Raw genomic sequence first — 23,673 nt, forward strand, 5'->3', positions numbered from 1 at the left:
TGCTTCCTAAGGCCCACTTGACTTCATATTCCAGGATGTCTAGCTCTCGGTGAGTGATCACACCATTGTGATTATCTTGGTCTTGAAGATCTCTTTTGTACAGTTCTTCTGTGTATTCTTGCCACCTCTTCTAAATATCTTCTGCTTCTGTTAGGTCCATACCATTTCTGTCCTTTATCGAGCCCATCTTTGCATGAAATGTTCCCTTGGTATCTCTGATTTTCTTGAAGAGATCTCTGCTGCTGCTGTTAAGTCGCTTCAGTCGTGTCCAACTCTGTGCGACCCCATAGACAGCAGCCCACGAGGCTCCCCCGTCCCTGGGATTCTCCAGGGAAGAACATTGGAGTGGGTTGCCATTTCCTTCTCCAATGCATGAAAGTGAAAAGCAAAAGTGAAGTCACTCAGTCGTGTCCAACTCTTTGCGACCCTATGGACTGCAGCCCCAGGCTCCTTCATCCATGGGACTCTCCAGGCAAGAGTACTGGAGTGGGGTGCCCTCTTTCCTATTCTGTTGTTTTCCTCTATTTCTTTGTATTGATCCCTGAGGAAGGCTTTCTTATCTCTCCTTGCTATTCTTTGGAACTCTGCATTCAGATGCTTATATCTTTCCTTTTCTCCTTTGCCTTTTGCTTCCCTTCTTTTCACAGCTATTTGTAAGGCCTTCTCAGCCAACCATTTTGCTTTTATGCATTTCTTTTTCTTGGGGATGTTCTTGATTCCTGTCTCCTGTACAATGTCACGAACCTCCAACCATAGTTCACCAGGCACTCTATCAGATTTCGTCCCTTAAATCTATTTCTCACTTCCACTGTATAGTCTTAAGGGATTTGATTTAGGTCATACCTAAATGGTGTAGTGGTTTTCTCCACTTCAATTTCAATCTGAATTTGGCAATAAGGAGTTCGAGCTACAGTCAGCTCCCAGTCTTGTTTTAGCTAACTGTATAGAGCTTCTCCATCTTTGGCTGCAAAGAATATAATCAATCTGATTTTGGTGTCGACTATCTGGTGATGTCTATGTGTAGAGTCTTCTCTTGTTTTGTTGGAAGAGAGTGTTTGCTATGACCAGCGTGTTCTCTTGGCAAAACTCTATTAGCCTTTGCCTTGCTTCATTCTGTACTCCAAGGCCAAATTTGCCTGTTACTCCAAGTGTTTCTTGACTTCCTGCTTTTCCAGTGCTTATTTATCAATTATCTTCGATGAGATAGATATTAAACACATTTTACAAATTAGGAATTAACACTTCATGAAGTTAAACAGCTTTCCCAAGTTTTGGCATTTGTTTCAATTTAGTCAAGTCTGACTCCAACGCTACTTTTTCCATACCAGATTTTTTATAAAACTGTCAAGTGACTGATTTTAAAAAGCAGTCATTTCAACATTAAACATGCTAGAAGAAAAAGATATTCTTTTTTTTTTCTTTTTTAAAAAATTATTTATTTTAATTAGAGGTTAATTACTTTATAATATTGTATTGGTTTTGCCATACATCAACATGAATCCACCACAGGTATACAGGTGTTCCCCATCCTGAACCCCCCTCCCTCCTCCCTTCCCGTACCATCCCTCTGGGTCATCCCAGTGCACCAGCCCCAAGCATCCAGGATCATGCATTGAACTTGGACTGGCGATTCGTTTCATATATGATATTATACATGTTTCAATGCCATTCTCCCAAATCATCCCACCCTCTCAAGATGTATACATCCCAGAGGAGTTACATGTCTTTTTTCAAAGAAAATAAAAATTACTATTTTTTCATTGAATCAAAGTGGCAAGTTACACTCCTCCTTTAATGTTAAAGTAGTATTTCATTCCTTACTGTGAGTCTGCAGTTATTGGATGCTTCTTCTTTGTAGTAGTTTTTTCCTTATGCAATTAATATTTTACTTTTCACTGTAGCTTTGATATTTTGGATTTCTTTGGAATTAATTATATGCTATTTGAAAAAAAATACAGTCCAGATTTTAATGTCCACTTATATACTGGCTCAAACAGAAATTAAGAATGTGATTTTTAGAGATCATTCTACCTAACTTTATGTAATTGAGTGAGTTGGATATTTAGCAGTATAGAAGCTTAGCTTTGTGAGTTGATTCATCATTTATTTAAGAAGTACTTATTGAGCCTCTGGGTACTAGGGAATGTGACTGCAAAGAATAAGACAGTTTTTGTCTTCAAGGAACTTGAGATCTAATGGGTGAAGCAGTCTAAGTGCAGCATTTCCTAAGGTGTAGTTGAGGAGTGCATAGTGCTGGGGGGTCACCTACAAGAGGGCACTTAACCTAGACTAGGATGGTCTGGGAGGCTTCCCAGGGTTGAGTCAGGAGAAGGAGGGGAACGAATGACAAATATAAACAAAGCTTTTAAATTAAGATAGTTACAGAGGTGCTAGGAAGACTTGGATGGATTTGACAGAGATTAGTGAAGAAATGATCAGTTGAATTAAGGATGTGAAGAAGAAGTTAAAGAATGACTTCTAGGCTTTTAGTAGGAGTATTACTATTTGCTTGGAAGGAAAATATAGGAGAAAGAATATATTTGGGGGGAAATGGGTAGTAGTTAGGGACATGTTGAGTTTGCATACCTTTGAAAATACAGATAGAGATATCCAAGATCCAGTTGAATATGCTGATCTGGTGATTAGGAAGGAATTCTAGGCTAAAGATGCATATTTTATAAGTCAAAAGCACTGTGGAAGATAGTGAGTTACGGAATTTAGCCATAACATGACTGTAGGATTTTGAAAATATGATTCATATGACTTTGAAAAGCATATGCAAAGTTGAAATTTAGAACACTGGGAACTTGTGCTATTAAAAACAAGCGGTTAGTCAGCAGACTGGAGCCTGTGTACCCGCAAACCAGACTGAACGCTGTGAGAGTTCTCCCATGCATAAAGCTTTCCCCTGTGACGTTGCAACTTGAATTAGAAGCAGAGTTTGTTGAAGCCTTGCCTGCCGCCTTCATTGCAGTAATGATACTTTGCAGGACTTGAAGAACCTTCAAAAAGGTCGTGACTTCTGTCTCTCAGATGAGTGGACATTTATTGAATGACTTCTTTTTATTAGTTGGAGGAAAATTGCTTTACAATGTTGCGTTGGTTTCTGCCCTACAACTACGTGAATCAGTCATAATTACACATACATCCCCTCTCTTGAGCCTCCCTCCTCTCCCTGAATGACTTTTTTTATTCAAATCATCTTCACAGATAAAGAAGACAAATAGCCCCAGACTACAAAAACCTAAAAATGTAGTAGACACAGGAAGAGATCTATACAGAATTTACTGTAATACCATTCAGAATGAGTGCAATGAAAGAGGCACAGACAGAATGCAAAATGAAATTATGTGAAGGGAATCTTTGAGGAAAAGGTAGCATTTGAACTGGGCTTTGATAGGGAGGATTCAAATGGTTGTGAAACAGAAAAGGTAATCCCAAATGGAGATAAACGAAATTGAGAACCTAGAACATATTCAGGGAATAAAATGTAGTCCAGAGGAACAGAGTATATTAAAGAGGGGTAGTGTAGAATAGGGTACAGAGGCAGGCAATACAAGAAGGCAGTCCCTGAAGTGTTTATGAAGAATTAAAAGAACCAAGGTGTACTTTACAAAGAGTCCTCCTTTAAGCATATATTGGGTTGGCAGGAATGGGAGCACTGTTACATGGGAGACATAAAGGTTTAAAGTATGATAATTCAACAAGAACCTAAATTTAAGAAAATTGGTTTTTAACCTTTTTCTTTTTTCTTAGGGGATAGTGGGCATGGAAGTCATTATTAAATGGCTTTTTTTTAAAGCTTAATATGTAAATCTGAAAAGTATAATCAGTGGAGCACAGTTCTCAAGTCTAGAACAATGACTTCCAGTGTTTTTATCATCACAGAGAACTTTTGCTTTCAACTCCTGTGGTCCCTCTGTTTTGAAAGATTTTTGTCTTTCAAGAAAGTTAACAAAAAGTTAATGTTTCACATTTGTTTTATTAACAAAGGCATAGTTTCCAGTCCACCCAAGCTTGTAAGTATTCACAAAGTTCAGTTATTATTATTTCAGACAAAAGCAAAAAAATACAGAACTTAGTCTAGGGCATACAGTTGCAGGTATTTTGAAATGCTGAAAATAACCCATGACCCATCCATCATGACGAAAGAAATCTTACCTTTCCCCATACTTCTGTGGATCCAGGGACCCAGGTTGAAGTTTTTGTAGCACACTTACTTATGCTTTGAACTATATAGAAATACAAAGAATAATTGTAATTATTCTTTGCTCAGAACTACATTTCCTTTCAAATCTTATTCTTTTTTTTTTAATTGCAAAGAGTAATACAGACTTGTTACAGAAAAACAGATACATATACCAGCAAAAATGAATATTTTAAAAAAATCTTCCAAATCTTATTCAGTGCAAACATAAATGCAGCCTTTTTAAACAAAGACAGACACCTACTGTGTATTGGTTTTATAGCTGTTTTCAGTATCAAGAAATTCCTTCAACATTTTAAAAATAGCTCCATAGTATTTCATTTCTAATTTTATAATTTACTTAACAAATTAATATCTTATGATTGGACCTTTGGGTTTCTGACTTTCTGAAATTACAAGTAGCTTTGCTTAAATATCCTGTAACTAAATCTTTATACACAGCTCTAATTATTTCCTTGGGATAAATTCTTAGAAGAGAAATTGCTGGATGTGCATTCTTAAAAGGTGTTAGCATTTGCCCTCCAGAAAGGTTGTACTAATTTACATTCCCACCTAGCGGTTTGCATTCTAATTGGGAATTAAGATGCATACATGAAAAAAAAAAATTTTCCTTCAGTGTCAGGAGATAGTAATACTAGGTGCAAAAAAATGACTAGTGAACAATTAGAGTTACAGGAATTCAGAGGAAAGAGATCACTTTTAATAGGGAGCTTAGGTACCTTTGTGGATGGTGATGGAATTGAAGATGGATCTTGAAACAAAGGAGGACCAAAAAGGAGGGTAGTGCTACAGAGGGGACTCACAAGAATGTCTGATCTTCTGGGCAAGTGCCATGGATGAGACGTGCCAGAAGGAGGGCTGACCCTACCACGTTAGTTAGCTCATGTGTTTCTCCCTCTTCTGTTGCTCATAAGTGTAATTCAGACTCCGCTCTTGTTCTGGGTCACTAGGTAGCTACACGGAGTAGGCAATGGCACCCCATTCCAGTACTCCTGCCTGGAAAATCCCATGGATGGAGGAGCCTGGTAGGCTGCAGTCCATGGGGTCGCTGAGGGTCAGACACAACTGAGCGACTTCACTTTGTCTTTTCACTTTCATGCATTTGAGAAGGAAATGGCAACCCACTCCAGTGTTCTTGCCTGGAGAATCCCAGGGACAGGGGAGCCTGGTGGGCTGCTGTCTGTGGGGTCACACAGAGTCGGACACGACTGAAGTGACTTAGCAGCAGCAGCAGGTAGCTACAAGCACCTGAAACCAGGAAATCAAACCTGTTGGAAAATCAGTTCAATTTCTGGGAGAATTTTGAGGTTTGGGTTCAGAGAATTTAGAAGGTAGGAAAGTTGTATTCCATTTAAAACTCAGTTATTAATATGTTTACTAAGATGTTAAAATAGAATTCACATCCCAATGTTAAATCTTTTTTTCTTAATTATTAGCAATGAATAAATTGGCTCAAATGCTCTCTGTGGGTATCATGACAGGCTTTTGTGTAAACATTTTCACTAAAAAGTCATTGAAGTAAAACTTTGTTATTGTTGGTTCAGATTACATATTACAGCGTGATATTTGTGTATGTGTTGTTGCTGTTTGGTAGGTTCTTTAAGTCATATACCTGACTTACATACTAGTAAACTGCATTGCTCGTTAAATCTGTTAATTAGAGTATTAAAAGATAAGTAGCTCTGATTCTTCTGCTTTTGTAGTTTTATAGAAATAGTGGGGCTGTTAATGATCTGAGCCATCCTTTTGCTTTTTAAGGCGTATTTTATCAACCTAATAGGTTGTACTCTTAATGTTGAACAGTAATATGGTCCTTCTTGACACTTAACATGATACATTTGAAGCATATGTAGAGAGTTTGGCACTCTAACTCCCACAGAAACACTAACATAAGCCATGAAATGCAGAGTTCAGCCTCAGATTCCCAGCCCTGTTTTGTAGCCACTACCCAGTTTTCATTTCATACTGTTCGACTCCTTACAGCCTTTGGTCCCCTGTACTTTATAGCAGGTTCCCACTAGCTGTCTGTTTTACAAATGGTAGTGTTTATGTGTCAATCCTAATCTCCCAATTTGTCCCTCCACCCCCTTCCTCCACTGTGTCCACACGTCTGTTCCCTAGGTCTGCGTCTGTATACTTGCCCTGGAGCTAGGTTTATCTGTACCATGTTTCTAGATACCACATATATGAGTTAATATATGACACTTGTTTTTCTCTTTCTGACTTACTTCACTCTGTATGACACACTCTAGGTCCATCTACCCTCTGCAGATGACCCAGCGTCTTTCCTTTTTTTGATGGAATAATGTTCTGTTGCTCATATATGCCACATCTTCCTTCTCTGCTGTTGGACGTTTAGGTTGCTTCCACGTCCTGGCTATTGAAAATAATGCTGCAGTGAGCCTTGGGGTGCATGTTGTTTTGAATTATAGTTTTCTCAGGGTATATGCCCAGTAGTAGCATTGCTGGGTCATATGGTAGTTCTGTTTTTAGTTTTTAAGGAACCTCCATACTGTTCTCCACAGTGGCTGTATCAGTTTACATTGCCACCAGTAGTGCAGGAGGGCTCCCTTTTCTCCACCTCGTCTCTAGCATTTACTGTTTGTAAATTTGTTTTGATGATGACCGTTTTGACTGGTGTAGGTGATAGCTCCTTGTAATCTTGATTTGCCTTTCTCTAATAATTAGTGATGTTGAACATTGTTTCCTGTGCCTCTTGGCCATCTGAATGTCTTTTTTGGAGAGATGTCTGTTTAAATCTTGCATCCATTTAAAAAATTTTTTTTAAATTGAGCTCTGTGAGCAGTTTGTATATTTTGGAGATTGATTCTTTGTCCAGTGCTTCCTTTGCAAATATTTTCTTCCATTCTGAGAGTTGTCTTTCCATCTTGTTTATGGTTTCCTCGCTGTACAAAAGTTTCTAATTTTAATTAAGTCCCATTTGTTTGTTTTTGTTTTTACTATCGTTACTCTAGGAGATGGGTCAAAAAAGATCTTGCTGTAGTTTATATCAAAGAGTGTTTTTCCTATGTTTTCCTCTAAGAATTTTATAGTTTCTGACCTTATATTCAGGTCTTTAATCCATTTTAAATTTATTTTTTTGTATGGTGTTAGATAGTATTCTAATTTCATTCTTCTACATGTGGCTGTCCAGTTTTCCCAGCACCACTTAGTGAAGAGGCTATCTTTTCTCCATTGCATATTCTTGTCTCCTTTGTCACAGATTATTAGTGCCCGTAAGTGCCTAGGTTTACCTCTGGGCTTTCTATCCTGCGTCATTGATCTCCATTTCTGTGTTTGCACTAGTACCCTACTGTCTTGGTTACTGCAGCCATGTAGTATAGTGTAAAGCCATGGAGCCTGATCCTTCCAACTCCATTTTTCCTTCTTACAATTGTTTTGGCTATTCGGGATCTTTTGTGTTCCCATATAAATTATAAGATTTTTTGTAGTAATTCTGAGAAGAATGCCATATTCCTCCATCTGTGTAATCTTTGATTTCTTTCATCAGCGTCTTTTAATTTTCTGAATACGTGTCCTTTGCTTCCTTAGGTACATTTATTCCTCAGTATTTTATTCTTTCTGATGCAATGATAATGGGGTAATTTCCTTGATTTCTATTTCTGATCTTTCGTTGTTAGCATATAAGAGTGCAAGAGATGACTATGTATTAACTTTGTATCCTTAAGCTTCACAAAATTCACTGATGAACTCTAGTGGTTTTCTGGTGACATCTTTAGGATTTTCTCTGTATGGTGTCATCTCATCTGCAAACAGTGACAGTTTTACTTCTTTTCCAATTTGGATTTATTTTATTTCTCTTTCTTCTCTGATTGCTGTGGCTAGAACTTCTAAATCTATGTTGAAAAATAGTGCCAAGAGTGGACATCCTTGTCTTGTTGCTGATCTTAGAGGAAATGCTTTCCATTTTGAACGTTTGAGAATGATATTTACTGTGGGTTTGTCGTATGTGGCCTTTATCATGTTGAGGTAGATTCCCTTTATGCCTACTTTCTGGAGCGTCGATTTTTTTTTTTTTTTTTAATCAGTGCGTGTTGAATTTTGTCAAAAGCTTTTCCTGCATATATTAAAATGATGATATGGTTTTTACCTTTTAGTTTGTTGATGTGGTGTGTCACATTGATTGACTTGTGGACCTTGAAAAATCCTTGTATCCCTGTGATAGATCCCACTTGATCATGGCATATGATCCTTTTAATGGGTTATTGGATTCAGTGTGCTAGTATTTTCTTGAGGATTTTTGCATCTTTGTTCATAAGTCATGAAGTGAAGTGAAGTAAAAGTTGTTCAGTCATGTCCGACTCTGTGCAACCCCATGGACAGTCCATGGAATTCTCTAGGCCAGAATGCTAGAGTGGGTAGCCGTTCCCTTCTCCACTGTATCTTCCCAACCCAAGGATCAAACCCAGGTCTCCCGCATTGCAGGCAAATTCTTTACCAACTGAGCCAGCAGGGAATCCGTCATCATTCATACTGGTCTGTAATTTTCTTTTTTTGTGATATCTTTGTCAGGTTTTAATATCAGGGTGATGGTGGCTTCATAGAATGAGGTTGGGAGTGTTTTTCCCTCTACAATTTTGTGTAAGAGTTTCAGGAAGGTAGATGTTAAATAGAGTTTGCCTGTGAAGCCATGTGGTCCAGGAGTTTGTTTGTTGGAAGATTTTTAATCACAGTTTCAATTTCAGTACTTGTGACTGGTCTGGTCATATTTTAATTTCTTCCTAGTTCAGTCCTGGAAGGTTGTACCTTTCTAAGAATTTGTCCATTTGCTTCAGGTTGTCCGTTCTACTGGCTAATAGTTGCTTGTGGTCATCTCTTACAATCCTTTGTATTTCTGTGGTGTCCCTTGTAACTTCTCTTTAATTTCTAATTTTATTGATTTGAGTCCTCTCCCTTTTTTCCTTGATGAATCTGAATAAAGATTTATCCATTTCCTTTTTCTTCTCAAAGAACCAGATTATAGTTTCATCTGAAGTGCTAGTGTTAGTCACTCAGTTGTTTCATTTATCTTTGCTATTGTTTTCTTCGTCTCTATCTATTTCTCCTCTGATCTTTATGATTTCTTTCCCTCTACTAACTTTGGTTTTTGTTTGTTCTTCTTTCTCTAGTTGCTTTAGGTGTGAGTTAGGTTGTTTATTTGAGACTTCCTGTTTCTTCAGATAAGATTGTATTGCCATAAACCTCCCTCTTAGAACAGCTTTTAGTGCATGCCATACATTTTGGATTGTCCTATTTTCATTGTCATTTGTCTCTAGTTATTTTTTATTTCCTCGTTGATTTCTTCTGTGATCCAGTGATATTTAATAACATATTGTTTAGCCTCCACGTGTTTGTGTTTTTTACAATATTTTTTTTTCCTGTAATTGATTTGTAATCTCATAGTGTTGTAGCTGGAAAAGATGTTTGATATGATTTCAATTTTCTTAAATTTACCGAGGCTTCATTTGTGACCCAAGATGTGGTCTGTCCTAGAGAATGTTCTGTGTTCTGTGTGCACTTCAGAAGAAAGTATATTCTGTTGCTTTCTGAGGTATTTTTCGATTTGTCTGCTTTCTTCTTTGACCAGTTGGTTTTTCAGGACAATGTTGTTTAATTTCCACATATTGTGAATTTTTCAGTTTTCTTATAATTTCTAGTTTCATACCATTGTGGTTGGTAAAAATATTTGATATGATTTCAGTCTCCTTAAATTACTTAGATTTGTCTTGTGGCTTATCTACCTTGGAGAATGTTCTGAGCATGCTTGAGAAAAATGTGTATGCTGCTGCTGTTAGGCAGAATGTCCTTTATCTGTCTATTAAATCTCTTTGATCTAAAGTGATACAGGATACAGGATGCTTGGGGGTGGTGCACAGGGATGATCCAGAGAGATGATATGGGGTGGGAGGTGGGAGGGGGGTTCAGGATTGGGAACTCATGTACACCCGTGGCGGATTCATGTCAATGTATGGCAAAACCAGTACAGTATTGTAAAGCAAAATAAAGTAAAAATAAAAATTAAACAAAAAAAATGTGTAGTTCTAATTCAACATGTCCCTTTTAATTTTTTGTCTGGATGATCTAGCCGTTGAAAGTGGTATACTAAAGTTCCCTTCTCTTCCTGTATTGTTGTCTATTTCTGTCTTCACATCTATTAGTATTTTATACATTGTGGTCCTCCAATGTTTGGTCTATGTGTATTTATTATTGTTATATCCTCTTAATGATTTGATCTCTTTGTCATTGCATAATGACCTTTTTTATCTCTTGTTACCATTTTTAGCTTAAAGTATATTCAATCTGATAAAAGTTTAGTACCTCAGTTCCCTTTTGGTTTCCACTTGCATGGAATATCTTTTTCCAGCATTTCATCTTGAGAGTATGTGTTCTTAAAGCTGAATTGAGTTTCTTGTAAGCAGCATGTGAAAGTGAAGTCGCTCAGTCCTGTCCGACTCTGTGCATATAGTTGGGTGTTATCCATCCACACACTCTATGCCTTTTCATTGGAGAATTTAGTCCATTTACATTTTGAATAAGATTGATATGTAAGGAATTACTAATGCCATTGTATTGTTTTCTGGCTGTTTTGTTGTTCTCTGCTTCTTTTTTTCCCCTCTCTTGTTGCATTCTTTGTGAATTGATGATTTCTTGTAGTGGTGTGCTTTGATTCCGTTCTTTTTATCTTTTGTGAATCTGCTGTAGATTTTTGCTTTGTGGTTCCTATGAAGTTTACATAAGTCATCATATAGATACAACAGTCTCTTTCACACTAATAACAGCCTCTTTCAATCATATCAAATATTTCTACCTATTTATCCCCTCTTTTTATGCTTTTGATGTCACAATTATATATCACCTTTTATCTTGTGTATTTATTAACCAGTATCATAGCTATAGTAATTTTTAATATTCTTGTCCTTTAACCAATGTATGAAAGATGCATGTCAAACACACCACCATACTGCAATAGTGTTTACTGGTGTGTTGGATATTCTCATGTACTAATTAGTGTTCTATGATTTAACTTGAACTTCTTTCATCTTTTTTTGTTTCTTTGTTTTAAATAAGACAGGTCTAGTGGTGATGGATTCCTTCAGCTTTTATTTGTCTGGGGTAGACTTTATCTTGCCTTCATTTCTGAAGGACAACTTTACCAGTTAGAGTACAGTTAGTTTTTTGTATCTATGGGTTCCACATTCAACCAAGTGTGAATCAAAAGTACATAAGGAAAAAGATTCCAGAAAGTTCCAAAACTCAAGTTTGCCATGCACCAGCAACTATTTAAATAGCATTTATGTTGTATTGGGTGTTAAAAGTAATATAGGAATGATTTAAAGCATATGGGAGGATGTGAGTAGTTTATATGCCAATAAATCCTAAACCATTTTATATAAGTACTTGAGTATATGTAGATTTTGGTAACCTGAGAGGGGAAGGGAGGAGACTCTTCAAACTAATTTCCCACAAATTCTGAAGAATGTCTGTATTTTCCATTGGCAGCTTTTTTCTTTTCAATACTTTTGATGTATCATCACATTCTTTCTTGGCCTGTAAAGTTTCTGCTGAGAATATGCTGACAGTCTTATGAGAATTCCCTTATAAACTGCAAGTTTTTGTCATCTTGTTAATTTTAAGTTTCAATATTTTGCTTAATTTTTGACAGATGTATTATTAAATGTCTTGTAGGAGATCTCTTTCAGGCAAATTTGTTTGAACATCCTTGAGCCTTGAACTTAGGTATACAAATCTTTCCATAGATTAGTGAATTTCTCAACTGTGATTTAAAAAAATAAAAGAAAAACAAGTTTTCTCATCCCTTCCTCCTCCTCTTCCTCTGTGTGTGTGTATTCAGTCGTGTCCAACTCTTTGTGACCCCATGGACTGTAGCTTGCCAGGCTCCTCTGTCCATGGCATTTCCCAGGCAAGAATACTAGAGCAGGTTGCTATTTCCTCCTCCAGGGATCTTCCCTATGCAGGGATTGAACCTATGTCTCCTGCATTGACAGGTGGATTCTTTACCACTGAGCCACCAATAATTCACAAATTATTTCCTTTGATATTTTTTGTTTGTTCTCCCCTGACTAGATAATGTAAAAACCCCTGTCTTCTAAATCACAGAGTCTTTCTTTTCTTTAATCCATTTGCTGTCAGTCCTCTCTTTTGAGATTTCCATGTCATTCGTTGCGTTATTCAATTCCAGAATTTCTACTTGGTACTTTTCTTTTCTTAATGATTTCTGTCTCTTTGTTAGATTCCTCATTTTGTTTGTATATTGAATTCCTGGTTTTGTTGAATTTTCTTTCTGTGTTTTCCTCGACTACATTGAGCTTCCTTAAAATAGCTATTTTGAATTCTTTATCCAGTAAGTTGTAGATCTTCATGTCTTTGTGATTGTTTCCTAGAAGATTATTGTGATCCTTTTGGTGGTGTCATGTTCCCTTGATTTTTCATGTTTCAAGTTTTGTGTTGCTATCCTCACATTTGCAGTAGCAGTCATCTCCTACAGTCTTTACTAACTGCCTTCAGGAGAGAAATACCTTCTGTCAGCCTTTCTAGGGATTCTGAGGCTTTCTCAGGCTTTCCTTAGATATGCCTGCTCTGTGCTTCTTGCTCTCTTTTAAGGCAGAATTATTAAACTTGTGTCCCTTCTCTTGATTCTGCGATGCACGAAGTTGAATACTGATAGCTTCCCTTTTGCTTTCCATGGATGATACTAAAGCTGAAGTTTGTGGCCTATCCCTGACCCACAGATTTGGTTCTTGCTCATTAGCTATCTGCCAAAGCTCACTCTCACCACTAGCCGCAGGAGCACTTGCACGGAGCTGGACACAGGCAGGACAGGGGTGGGAGTGGGTGAGGCCCATGGAGCTCTGGGGGTGCCCATGGGCTAGTTGGAGAGATCTACTTGTAAGGCATCTCCAGCCCTTCATGGACAGGCGTCTGGGTGGAATTCAAGATGTAGGTGGTAGGATTCATGTCCTTTTAACTCCCTCTGAGAGTCCTATCTACCTAGCCTCTCTTCCCCCCACCCTGTGGAGCTCATGATTTAATTCTCTGGATAGGGTGCGAGAGAAATGGGAAAAAAGTTTCACACAGTTGAGGAAGTCAAGCACTCACTCACATGCTCTCGCTTTCTTCATGGGAAAAATCACAGGCCGGGATCTCTCTTGGCCCTGAACTATGCCACCTTGGGGGAGGATTGATGTGAATAAAATCAAGCTGTTTCATTTACCCTCTCCAGTGTGTCCAAACTCTCATTTTTTTGATCCATTGGTATGCTGAAACTTCTCCACAGGAGACCCAGACTTAAATAAAGTCTCACTTGTCTGTGGGTGATTGTCACAGACTGCCAACAAGTTGTTGTTATTCCACTGCCAAGAAGGCCTAGAACTGTGGTTTGTGGTCCACTGCAGGGTTCACAGCTGAGATTGAGGTCCTTATGCCTCTTACCCACACATGATTGGTTGAGACTCATCTAGGGTCTTTTGGTGTAGAGTGCTAGATCCCGCAGCATCCGCAAAGGTACTTTTGTCCATGGATGGATGCCAGATTGTTGTTGTTGGGTGGAGACATGAGTGAGGATATCTCATTTAGCCATGTTGCTGACATCACCCTCTAGTACTTCACCATTTAGAAGAGTCCTTTTCTGCAGATACCAAATTATGATCATGTTTTGACTAAATATTTCCAGATTTATTACATTATTTTCTTTTGGGGAAATGTTTTCTAGATTCGTAACATTATCCCCCTTTGTCGTTGTTCAGTCACCCAGTCGTGTTCGACCCTTTGTGACCCCATAGACGCAGCATGCCAGGCCTCCCTATCTCTTACCACCTCCCAAAGTTTGCCCAAGTTCATGTACCTTGCGTCAGTGATGCCATCCATCCATCTCCTCCTCTGACGCCCTCTTCTTCTGCCCTCAATCTTTCCCAGTACCAGGGACTTTTCTAGTGAGTCAGCTGTTCACATCAGATGACCAAAATATTGGAGCTTCAGCTTGAACATTCAGGGTTGACTTCCCTTAAGATTGACTGGTTTGATCTCCTTGCTGTCCAAGGGACTCCTGGGAGTCTTCTCCAGCACCACAGTTTTAAAGGCATCAATTCTTTGACACTCTGCCTTCTTCACGGTCCAGCTCTCACAACTGTATGTGACCACTGGGAAGACCATGGCTTGACTATATGGACCTTTGTCATCAGAGTAGTATCTCTGCTTTTCAACACACTCTCTAGGTGTCATAGCTTTCCTGTCAAGAAGCAATTGTCTTCTGATTTCATGACTGCAGTCACCTTCCTTAGTGATTTTAGAACCCAAGAAGAGGAAATCTGTCCCTACCTCCACCTTTTCCCCTCTATTTGCCATGAAGTAATGGGGCCAGATGCCATCTTAGTTTTTTTAATGTTTAGTTCTAAGCCTCTCACTCTCCTCCTTCACCCTCATCAAGAGACTGTATAGTTCCTCTTCACTTTCTGCCATTATAGTGGTGTCATCTACATGGGTAACTTACCTATAGAATATCTAAGTTATTATTTAATAATTAATTTTTCATACCAATTGCAACTTAGTTGCTATGGAAAGTAGTATAAAATATCTTTTAAAAATTTTAACTGGTCCACAAAGCAGCAGAGTTGCTAATTCTGAAAATATTTTCCATCTACATAAATTTTCCAAAATTTTTTTTTTATTTTTCTGAACCAGCTGTTTCCTATACAGAATATAATGTGAGGAGCACATTAACAAAAGATGCATAAGTAAAACCCACTAATTAGGCTGCTCTGAGATGCACTTGAGGTACAGGCAGGGCAAAAATAAGTATTAACTTGTTCCAGATAAATCATGGTACTCTAGTCCAGTGGAATTGGCACCAAACTGGCCATACTCAAGAAGATCAGGACTCAGTACTTTCTCTTAAAGTCCTCTTTCTGCTAAGAACAGCTTTCTTTTCTTTACTGACTGAGCTCTCATTATAAGGAACTCTTTCATGTTCATCTCTATAGGTACCCACCCTTTTAAAATATGGTTATTTGTGGCTTTAAATAACCTCTAGTGTTATCTAGTATATCTTTCCTACAGTGGTGAGAGAGAATGGCTGCTGAGTCAGAGTATTGGGCATTTGTGGGAGGTGCATGGGAACATTGTTTACAGGTTTCCTTCAAGCTGGTCAGAACTGGATATGTTGACTAGGTGCATTCACTTGATATCCCAGCTATCTTCTTAAGGTATAATAGAGTTGTTTGAAACTGGAGCAGTTTGTTGTCTTTTGGAATGTATCTTATGCTTGGAAAATATTTTGCTTTCCATCATCTGGCTTTGGACTAAATTTGGAGTCATGCAGATGTGGATTTGAAGATCATGTACATAATGTGGGTTCAGTCATTTAACCTCTCTTCACCTCATTGTGGAGTGAGGCCAGTGCTCCCCACACCAAGGATTCTCATGAAGATAAATGTTGTAGTCTGTGTAAAGCGTGTAGCACAAAGCCAGACCATTGGTAAGCCCTTAATAAACAGCTGCTGCTGGCATAGCTACCAGGTGGATTTTTAAATTTTGTTTTAAACTTGTGTCCAATAATTTGGTCATCTTTGAACCTGATGATGAATGATGGTATTCAAAATGCCTTGAAGATATTTTACTTTTTCTTCAGTTTTTCTTGTGTCAAGTGATTTTTTTCTACCTTCAGAAATTAGTTTTATTTTTATGGTCTGTGTGTTAAGTGTGTGCAGAATACCACAGTAACGTTTATGTTTTCTTAAGACCATTTGTGAATCTTAGATACAGATTTAAATGGGGCAGAATTAGTTTGTGTCTTAAGTAATTTTTAACTTAACATTTCATGTTCTATTTTATTCATGATCCATGTATCATAAATTGATGCAACAGATATTACCTAAGGGATACACTAACTTTAGATAGAGATGGTTTGATATGGCAGAACAAGCTCAGATTGGAGCCAGTCTAGAGCCAGACTCCGGGCCAGTTGGTGTCCTCAAATTGTGGATGCTGTATCCAGAGCTCCTAGAATTATTGTGAGGATTATATGAGACCGTGTGTACAATGTACCCTGCCCAGTGCCTGGAATATGATAGCCCTTTGCCCATATCTGTTAATGAATGGGAAAGGACTTATTTATGACACAGATAGCCTGATGTTATTATAGCTTCTTTCCTTCTTGAATAATAATACCACTTTGTCAAGTATCTGTTATTGGTAATTTTGTCCAATTTTAAGTGTTTAATTTCATAATAATGAATTTAGTTATTTATAAAGTAAATCATTGGATTTGTTTCCACCAGTGATATCAAGAAGAAGCAGACAATGAGGAAAAGGAACAACAGTGAAGTAGAAGACGTGGGACCAGCAAGTCGTGACAGAAAGAAAACCAAGTGGGAAACCTTAGAACCTTTGGATACGGGCCTGTCTTTAGCTGAGGACGAAGAACTGGTGTTACATCTGCTCAAAAGTCAAAGCTAGATTGTTCCTGCTCTTGTCTTCTCCTTTAAACCTCTGGTCATGATTATGTGGACAAGAAATTGAAAAAAACAGTAGGTTTTGGGGCACTTAAGTAGCATGAGTCCCATGTCTAGAGGACCCATTCTTCAGACAGGAGTGATCACGTCTCTAAGCCCCTTTCACAGGCTGTGCTTGAAGCATCCCAGAGGAAACTCACAGTGACAGTGGATTATAAAATTTCCTGATCCTGTTTTCCAGCATGTGTACTGTTAGATTCTATCCAGGGGTTCCTACATCTATCATTGGAAATGCTTCCTGTGTTTTACTGGCAAGTTCTGAAGACCTTGTTTCATTGTTAAAGGTTTCTGTCTTGCTTACCATACAGAAGTTTCTCTGTGATATTAAACAAAATTGCTCACAATTTTGATATATTTAATATCTCTAAAGAGTATGATGGACCAACCCTGAGAAAAAATGAATATTTTTGAATTGTCATGATCAATAATAAACATATTTCCTATAAAATGAAATATTAATATTTTCATTGTATTCAGAAATATGAGAGATTCTCAAGGGGAGGCTTTTAAGATTAAAATACTTGGCCAATTCCTAAAACAGTGAATTTTGCATATTCTTTTTTTTAATATAAATTTATTTATTTTAATTGGAGGTTAATTACTTTACAATATTGTATTGGTTTTGCCATACATCAACATGAATCCGCTACAGGTATACACGTGTTCCCCATCCTGAACCTCTCTCCCTCCTCCCTCCCCATACCATCCCTCTGGGTCGAAGATATCTTTTAACTTACACTTGCAGACTGGGTAGCCATTTATAAATTGAAGTCCTGAATCTGAAGATTTTGTTATCTAAAACCAGATCTGATAGTGAGCACCTTGTATGCTTTAGGTACTCTACAAGTGCCTTGTTGAGGATGCTACACAAATCCCAGCCCAGAGCCAGCTCCTGATTATGAGTAGAACAAGACAGATTCTCTTTTGGTTAAAAATGACTGGCAAACTCCTCACAGGAAAGGAATCTGTGCCTTGGCACGACACCACTGATTTGATCATAGCTTTGTCACCTTCTCCTTGTCTTCTCTCTTTCCTACTTTCCATTCCATACACAAAAATAATTTTTGGTTACTGGTGCAAATGATTCCTGAATTCAAGAAAGGGAATATCCACAAACACTTCCATCTCAGCCTAAGTCCATTTTTGTCTCTGAAAGGTTTCTCCTGCCTTCGTACTTGACATCCTCATGAGTGATCCTAATGTCCTTCTGGCATCGAAATGAGAAACTTGATGACTCCTCAGCTTCTCCCTTTCTCCACGCTTTGCTTTGCTAGTTCATGGTTAATTCTTCTTCATAATGACTCTCATACCACCATTGTTTCTTCTCCATTTTTACAGCTTCTACTTTCAGGCAGAGTTCAGATTCTCATCGTGACCTGTTCACATTTCTGCAGTGATCTCCTAACTGGTCATTGTGCTTCCTGCCAACCTTCCACATTGTCAGCATTCTCTTCATAGCACTGATCTGCGCATGTTTCTTACTCCTGTTGCAGTGCTTATTATATAATGTTGCAGACATTTGCTTATAGGCCTGTTCCCTCTGTTATATGACAAGTTTCTTGAGAGCAGGACTGTTTTATCTCTCCTCTGTATGCACAGAGCCAAACACAGTACTTATAATGCCTTATAATGGGTTTTAGTAAACTGAAGTCACTCAGTCGTGTCTAACTCTTTGTGACCTCGCGGACTGTAGCCTACCAGGCTCCTCCATCCATGGGATTTCCCAGGCAAGAGAACTGGAGTGGGTTGCTATTTCCTTCTCCAGGGTATCTTCCCAACCCAGGGATCAAACCCAGGTCTCCCACATTGCAGGTAGACGCTTTGCCATCTGAGCCACCAGGGAAGCCCAATTTATTAAATTAATGAATGGGCAGTAAAAATCAAGAGAAGTTTTAAAAGTGTGTAGTAGTGCATTGCTCTGTTAGCTCTGGTGGGAAGGATATAGAATGGAGGAAATGAGAACTGGCTGAAATGGCTGTAACGGGCAAGAAAGACTATAATGAAGAAAACAAATAGGAAAGGAATTGGGGGTATAACAACCTGGAAAGACTTTTAAAATTAAGGTTTCTGGTGCAGGATCTCTTGAATATTTTCAGAAGACAGAAAGATGCAGGAGTATATAAACTAAGGGTTTACCATTGAATTCACTCTATGCAGTTTTAGATTTTGTTTTTTCTGATCCAAATAAGCAATTTTTATGTACACACATTAAGTAAATATATTGCTGGGCCTTTGGCTCATAAACTAGTTTGAGTTATATTCTGTCCTTAGACCTGATTAGATTCTGACTAATTTATACACTGAGGGAATTTTAGCTAGCTGAATTTTGAAAACTGCTTAAAACATCAGAATAGCACTGATTGAAAACTCAGGTAACAAATATATATGTTTCAGTGGACTAAACTGGTGACTACTGTTTTAGCTGTGGTAGAGTTGGGGGCACATTATTTAAATCTAAATGGCCAAACCATTTCCTAGGCACAAAGACTGGCTCAAACGTGGGTATATTTAATACTCAGGTAAAGACATAAAACGACTCTTTCCTTGAGAGTAAAGTGTAGAATATGAAAAAAAAAAAAAAAAAAATCCTTACCCAATGGGAAATTCCTAAAAAGGGAGGACGTGGATCTGGAACCTTTGGCAGCCATTTTTTTCTGGTCAAATGGAGGCTGCCTCTGAGAGACTGGGGAAAATGACCAACACCCTGAGGGAAGCAAAGTAGAGAGATGAAGAGAGGGCCCTGATGACATTATTTGAACCCTTTGGCTTTAGCTGCTTCTACTCCTTGTACTTTCTAGTTGTGGATCAGTAGGTTTATTTTTTGCATAAACTACTTTGAATTGCATTTTGTTCCTGGAACTGAATGGCCCCTGACTTAATACATATGTTGTGTGTGTATGGGTTGGTGGGGGTGGGGGCCGGTGGAGGGGGTGAGTTTTGCTGATTTGAAAATGAATTTGAACATCAGAATAGTGTCAGTAGAAAGCTTGGGCATTTTTGTTCAACGGACAGCCGCTCCAGCCCCTTCCTCCCTTGGAAAAGCATGATTTTTCCAGTCTGCTTACGTTGGGCTTTCCATGTGATTGACTTTACCCCATGAAGTGTGGTGAAAGTGACGTGTACCCATTATAAGCACAGGCTTTAAGGTGCACTGATGCCTCCATCAGCCCTCTTGCTCTCTTTTCTACCTTGATATGAGCATGGACCTGAGAGGATACTGCTTCAGGCTGGGCACAATGTGAGTAGATACATGAAAGAGACCTACAGTCCCCTTTAAGTCTTGTGGAGCAAGAAATCCACTGAGACTTGGGGTTCTTCACAGGATAAGGTGAGATAAGCACTTGACCAACGAGCAAGAGCATTCATTCATTCATTCCATAAATGTTAGTCCAGCAACTACCATATACCACGCCTTGCACTCATGAGAAATAGAGCAGTGCCCTCCCCTGCTGTCATGTAGTGGGGAAAGGAGAGAAGAAAATTCATAATTTCAGTGCATTATGAAAAGAACAGGCAGGAAAAGGAAGATTGCTGTTTGAATGAAAGAGCTGTTGCTGGATTGCGAGAAGGTTGGAGGACATGGGTAGTAGTTTCCTGGCCTGAGACACAGAGACTAGCATTCTTGTTTGATGCTTAACTGAGGCCCAGAGGCCATTCTTCAGGTTCATTCGTGTAAAATGATCCCTAAGACACATAAGTCTCTAACCAGACACACTCAGCAGCAGAGTGCTTTGGAGGACTGCCATCTCATAAGCTTAACATGGCATTTTAGATTTGTTTGGGGCTATAAAAAATGGATACGTTTAATTAAATGTAATTAATTTTATTATACAGCGTTTGCCGTATCCTAAACATGAAAGTTGTCTCCATGATTGTCAGAGGCTGCCAGAGAATGCAGATGTTCCTGGGAAGTGTGGGGAGGAAGGCAGGGCTGGGGGTGGTGGTGTTGATAAGGGAAAAGAGCCTCCAACCAAGATTTGAAAACCCTTTTTCATATTTTTTAAGACCATTTTAACGAGGTATGTAATCATAGTGTGATTTTCTTCCACAGACCCTGCTGATTATACAGCCCAGGGCAGACATTTTATACCGTATTACCCAGCGTCTGCTGAATCAGGAATTGGCAGCCAACCCAAAAGCTGGCCATTAGCCTGTGAGAGAGGCTGGCACAAAAACTCTGCTCAAACAGGGACAAATTGGGCAAATAATGTCCTTATTCTCTGAAGCTGAAATTTGGGTAGTCAGTAATACAAGGTTATGAGACAGACCAGGAGCACATCATGGGCATAAGTGAGCTCAGATTAGAAGTTACACAAAGCTGCAAGTGAACAGGAACCCTGGCAAAATAAAGAATAAATGGTGAGGGATTCACTTGGTCGTGGAACAGGAAGCATGCATGGAAAGTGATGCACTCAGGCTGGAGCAACAGAGACCTGCAGACTCCCCTTGTGAAGTCTCCGAGGTCCACACTGACCCTCTGGGCTTCATCTCCATGAGGCTTCATATTCTCCTGGGTCCTATTCTTAGATTTCTGTGCAAGTCTGTCTGCCTCAGCCAGGCTATAAGACTCCATTGTCTGAGTTAGTCTAAATGAGTCTTTGGGTGTCTTGGATCCGAAAAAGCTTCAGTAAAACTCAGAATACTGTAGTACCTGCTGCTGAGACTTTAATGTGTGTAAGAATCACCAGGAAATCATTTAAAAATGCTAATCCCAAATCAGAAGGTCTGAGGTGGAGCCTGAATTTCTTGCAGTGTCCCAGATGATGGTATGCTGCTGGCCCTTGGCCACATTGGAGTAGCAAGGCACTAATGGAATTCAGAGTTATTAAAATCATTATTTACAGATAGGGATCCTGTCAGAGTCCCAGCAGGAAACAGATGGCACACACAAATTAGGATCATTCTAAGGGGATTTAATAAAAGGACCATTTACATAGGCCAGAGCAGGGTGTAAGGAAACCACAAAAGAATAGTCTACCAGAAGCTTTTAGTTACCACTTCTCTCCCTGAATGGATAGGGGGAGGGAAGGGAAAGGGAGAGAGCCAATTTTTGACCTTCAGTTGATATATGTAGCCAGCCTGAGGTGACCACAAGAAAAGGACCCACTGGCCCCAACCAAAGCCAGAAAGCAACTTGCCCATAGATGTATAGTCTCCAGGACACAGCAAGGTGGAGAAATTGCCAAAGAGATAGGGTGTATGTAGGTGGAATCTTTTTGTGGGGAAGAGAAGAGGCCCTCAGACTCTGTCCCTTTAACACCTACTGTGTACCAGGCACTGTTCTAAGTATAAATACATAACAAGGATGGACAAGAAGCAAACCCAGGATATCAAACACTTGTCAGGTGGGATAAGTGTTACAACAGAGAATAAAGGAAGGTAAGGAGATAGAGCAAGTGAGCCGCAGGGCAGAGGCTATTTTGATGAAGGTCAGCAAGCCCTCTGAGGAGTAGGAATCTGGAGGAACAGGACCTGCTTCCCAAGAACATCAGCAGCACTTTAGAGCAGGATGTGAATGAAGAGTGTCCAACCATACAGACCAGTCTCACTAGAAAATTCATTCTTCTCATGGACCTTCAGTGTTGTTTCCCAAGCTCTGCCCTCTCTCCTACACTCCAGACAACTATTTCAGACATTTCCCTCTCATCCTAAATCTCCAATACCCCTTGCCCTCTCCACTCTTGGCCCATGATCTTACTTTGGATTTTCCTGAGAAATTGAAAGAAAAGAGACCTTCCCCAAACTCGCACTGCTTCTGCCCTTTCCCTTACCCAAAAGCCAAAATGATTCTTTTAAATCCACCCCTGCACCTGTGCCCATTCTTCCTTTCTGAAACCAAACCCCCTACGTGTGCTGATCCCATTTTCTCCTGCCCTTTGAAGGATATTGCTTCTGCAATTGTCCCCTCTCTACAGTATTACCAGTTTTCCCTCCCTACTGGGTTATTCCCATCAGCAAACAAGCATGCTATAGTGTCTCCCACCTTTAAAAAATTTGACATCCCTGTCCTTTTCCAGGCAAAATGCTGTTTCTCCCTGTCCCTTTACATTTCGATCCTCAGAAGAGCTGTGTTTATTCCCACATGCCTGTACTTTCTCCCTTCCCAACCTTTCTTAAATGCTTTATTGAGATGTAATTGATATGAATATGCTTACATGTTTGTGTACAATTTGCTAACTCCTGTTCTTGTTGATTACTTCTTTTTAGTCTCTTTCTGGATGTTCCTCATATTCTTTACTTCTAAACATTAGCAACCTTCTGACTTCATCCCTTGGGTTTTAACTACATTTATTGCCTGAGTGATCTCATTCAGCTCCTAATATAAAATACCATCTCAAGACTAATAACTCTTGATATTTATCTCTAGCCCAACTTCTCTGCATTTCAGACTCATATACTTAGCATCCTACCTGGATGTCTAGTAAGCATATCAAACTTCACATGACCCAAGATGAACTCAATTTTCCCCCAAGAAAAGAAAAGGCAAATGTATAGTAAAAGCTGTGGATCAACCATTAAATAATCTAGTGTGAAGATTAGAAGGAAAACATTGTAATATCAACTGTAACTACAATAAACAAAGGACAAACATGAAGATGAAAAATGCAACATCAAAACCACAAAATTTAGAGAAAGGAATTAAAAAATATAGATCTTTTATAATGACTTTGAACTTAAATGACTAAACTATCAATTTAAAGCAAGTAGATATAATTACAGACCAACATAGATGAAGCCAATGGTAAGCACAAGTCAAAAATCTACAATAGTTAAAAACTAGACCGAAAGGAACTAACAAGCTGAAGAAAATCATCAAACCACAGGTGAAGAAATCAAAAAAAGAAGGAAAGAATAGAAAAAAATACAAAAACAACCAGAAAACAAGCAGCAAAATGATAATAAGTACATATCTATCATCAATCATGTCAAATACGAATG

At 38.8% G+C, this 23,673-nt stretch overlaps 1 protein-coding gene across 1 annotated transcript in view; it reads left to right on the top strand.

Annotated features, from left to right (window-relative positions):
* DDX10 (DEAD-box helicase 10) overlaps positions 1-17,110 on the top strand; it is a 317,926-nt gene extending 300,816 nt beyond the window's left edge. The window contains exon 18 of the mRNA XM_052652790.1: positions 16,501-17,110. Within this exon, the coding sequence (XP_052508750.1) occupies positions 16,501-16,678 (178 nt within the window). The 3' untranslated portion in view covers positions 16,679-17,110. The remainder of the gene's footprint in view (positions 1-16,500) is intronic.
* Positions 17,111-23,673: the final 6,563 nt, after the last annotated feature.

This window comes from Budorcas taxicolor, chromosome 15, assembly GCF_023091745.1.
Source record: "Budorcas taxicolor isolate Tak-1 chromosome 15, Takin1.1, whole genome shotgun sequence".
Taxonomy (NCBI): domain Eukaryota; kingdom Metazoa; phylum Chordata; class Mammalia; order Artiodactyla; family Bovidae; genus Budorcas; species Budorcas taxicolor.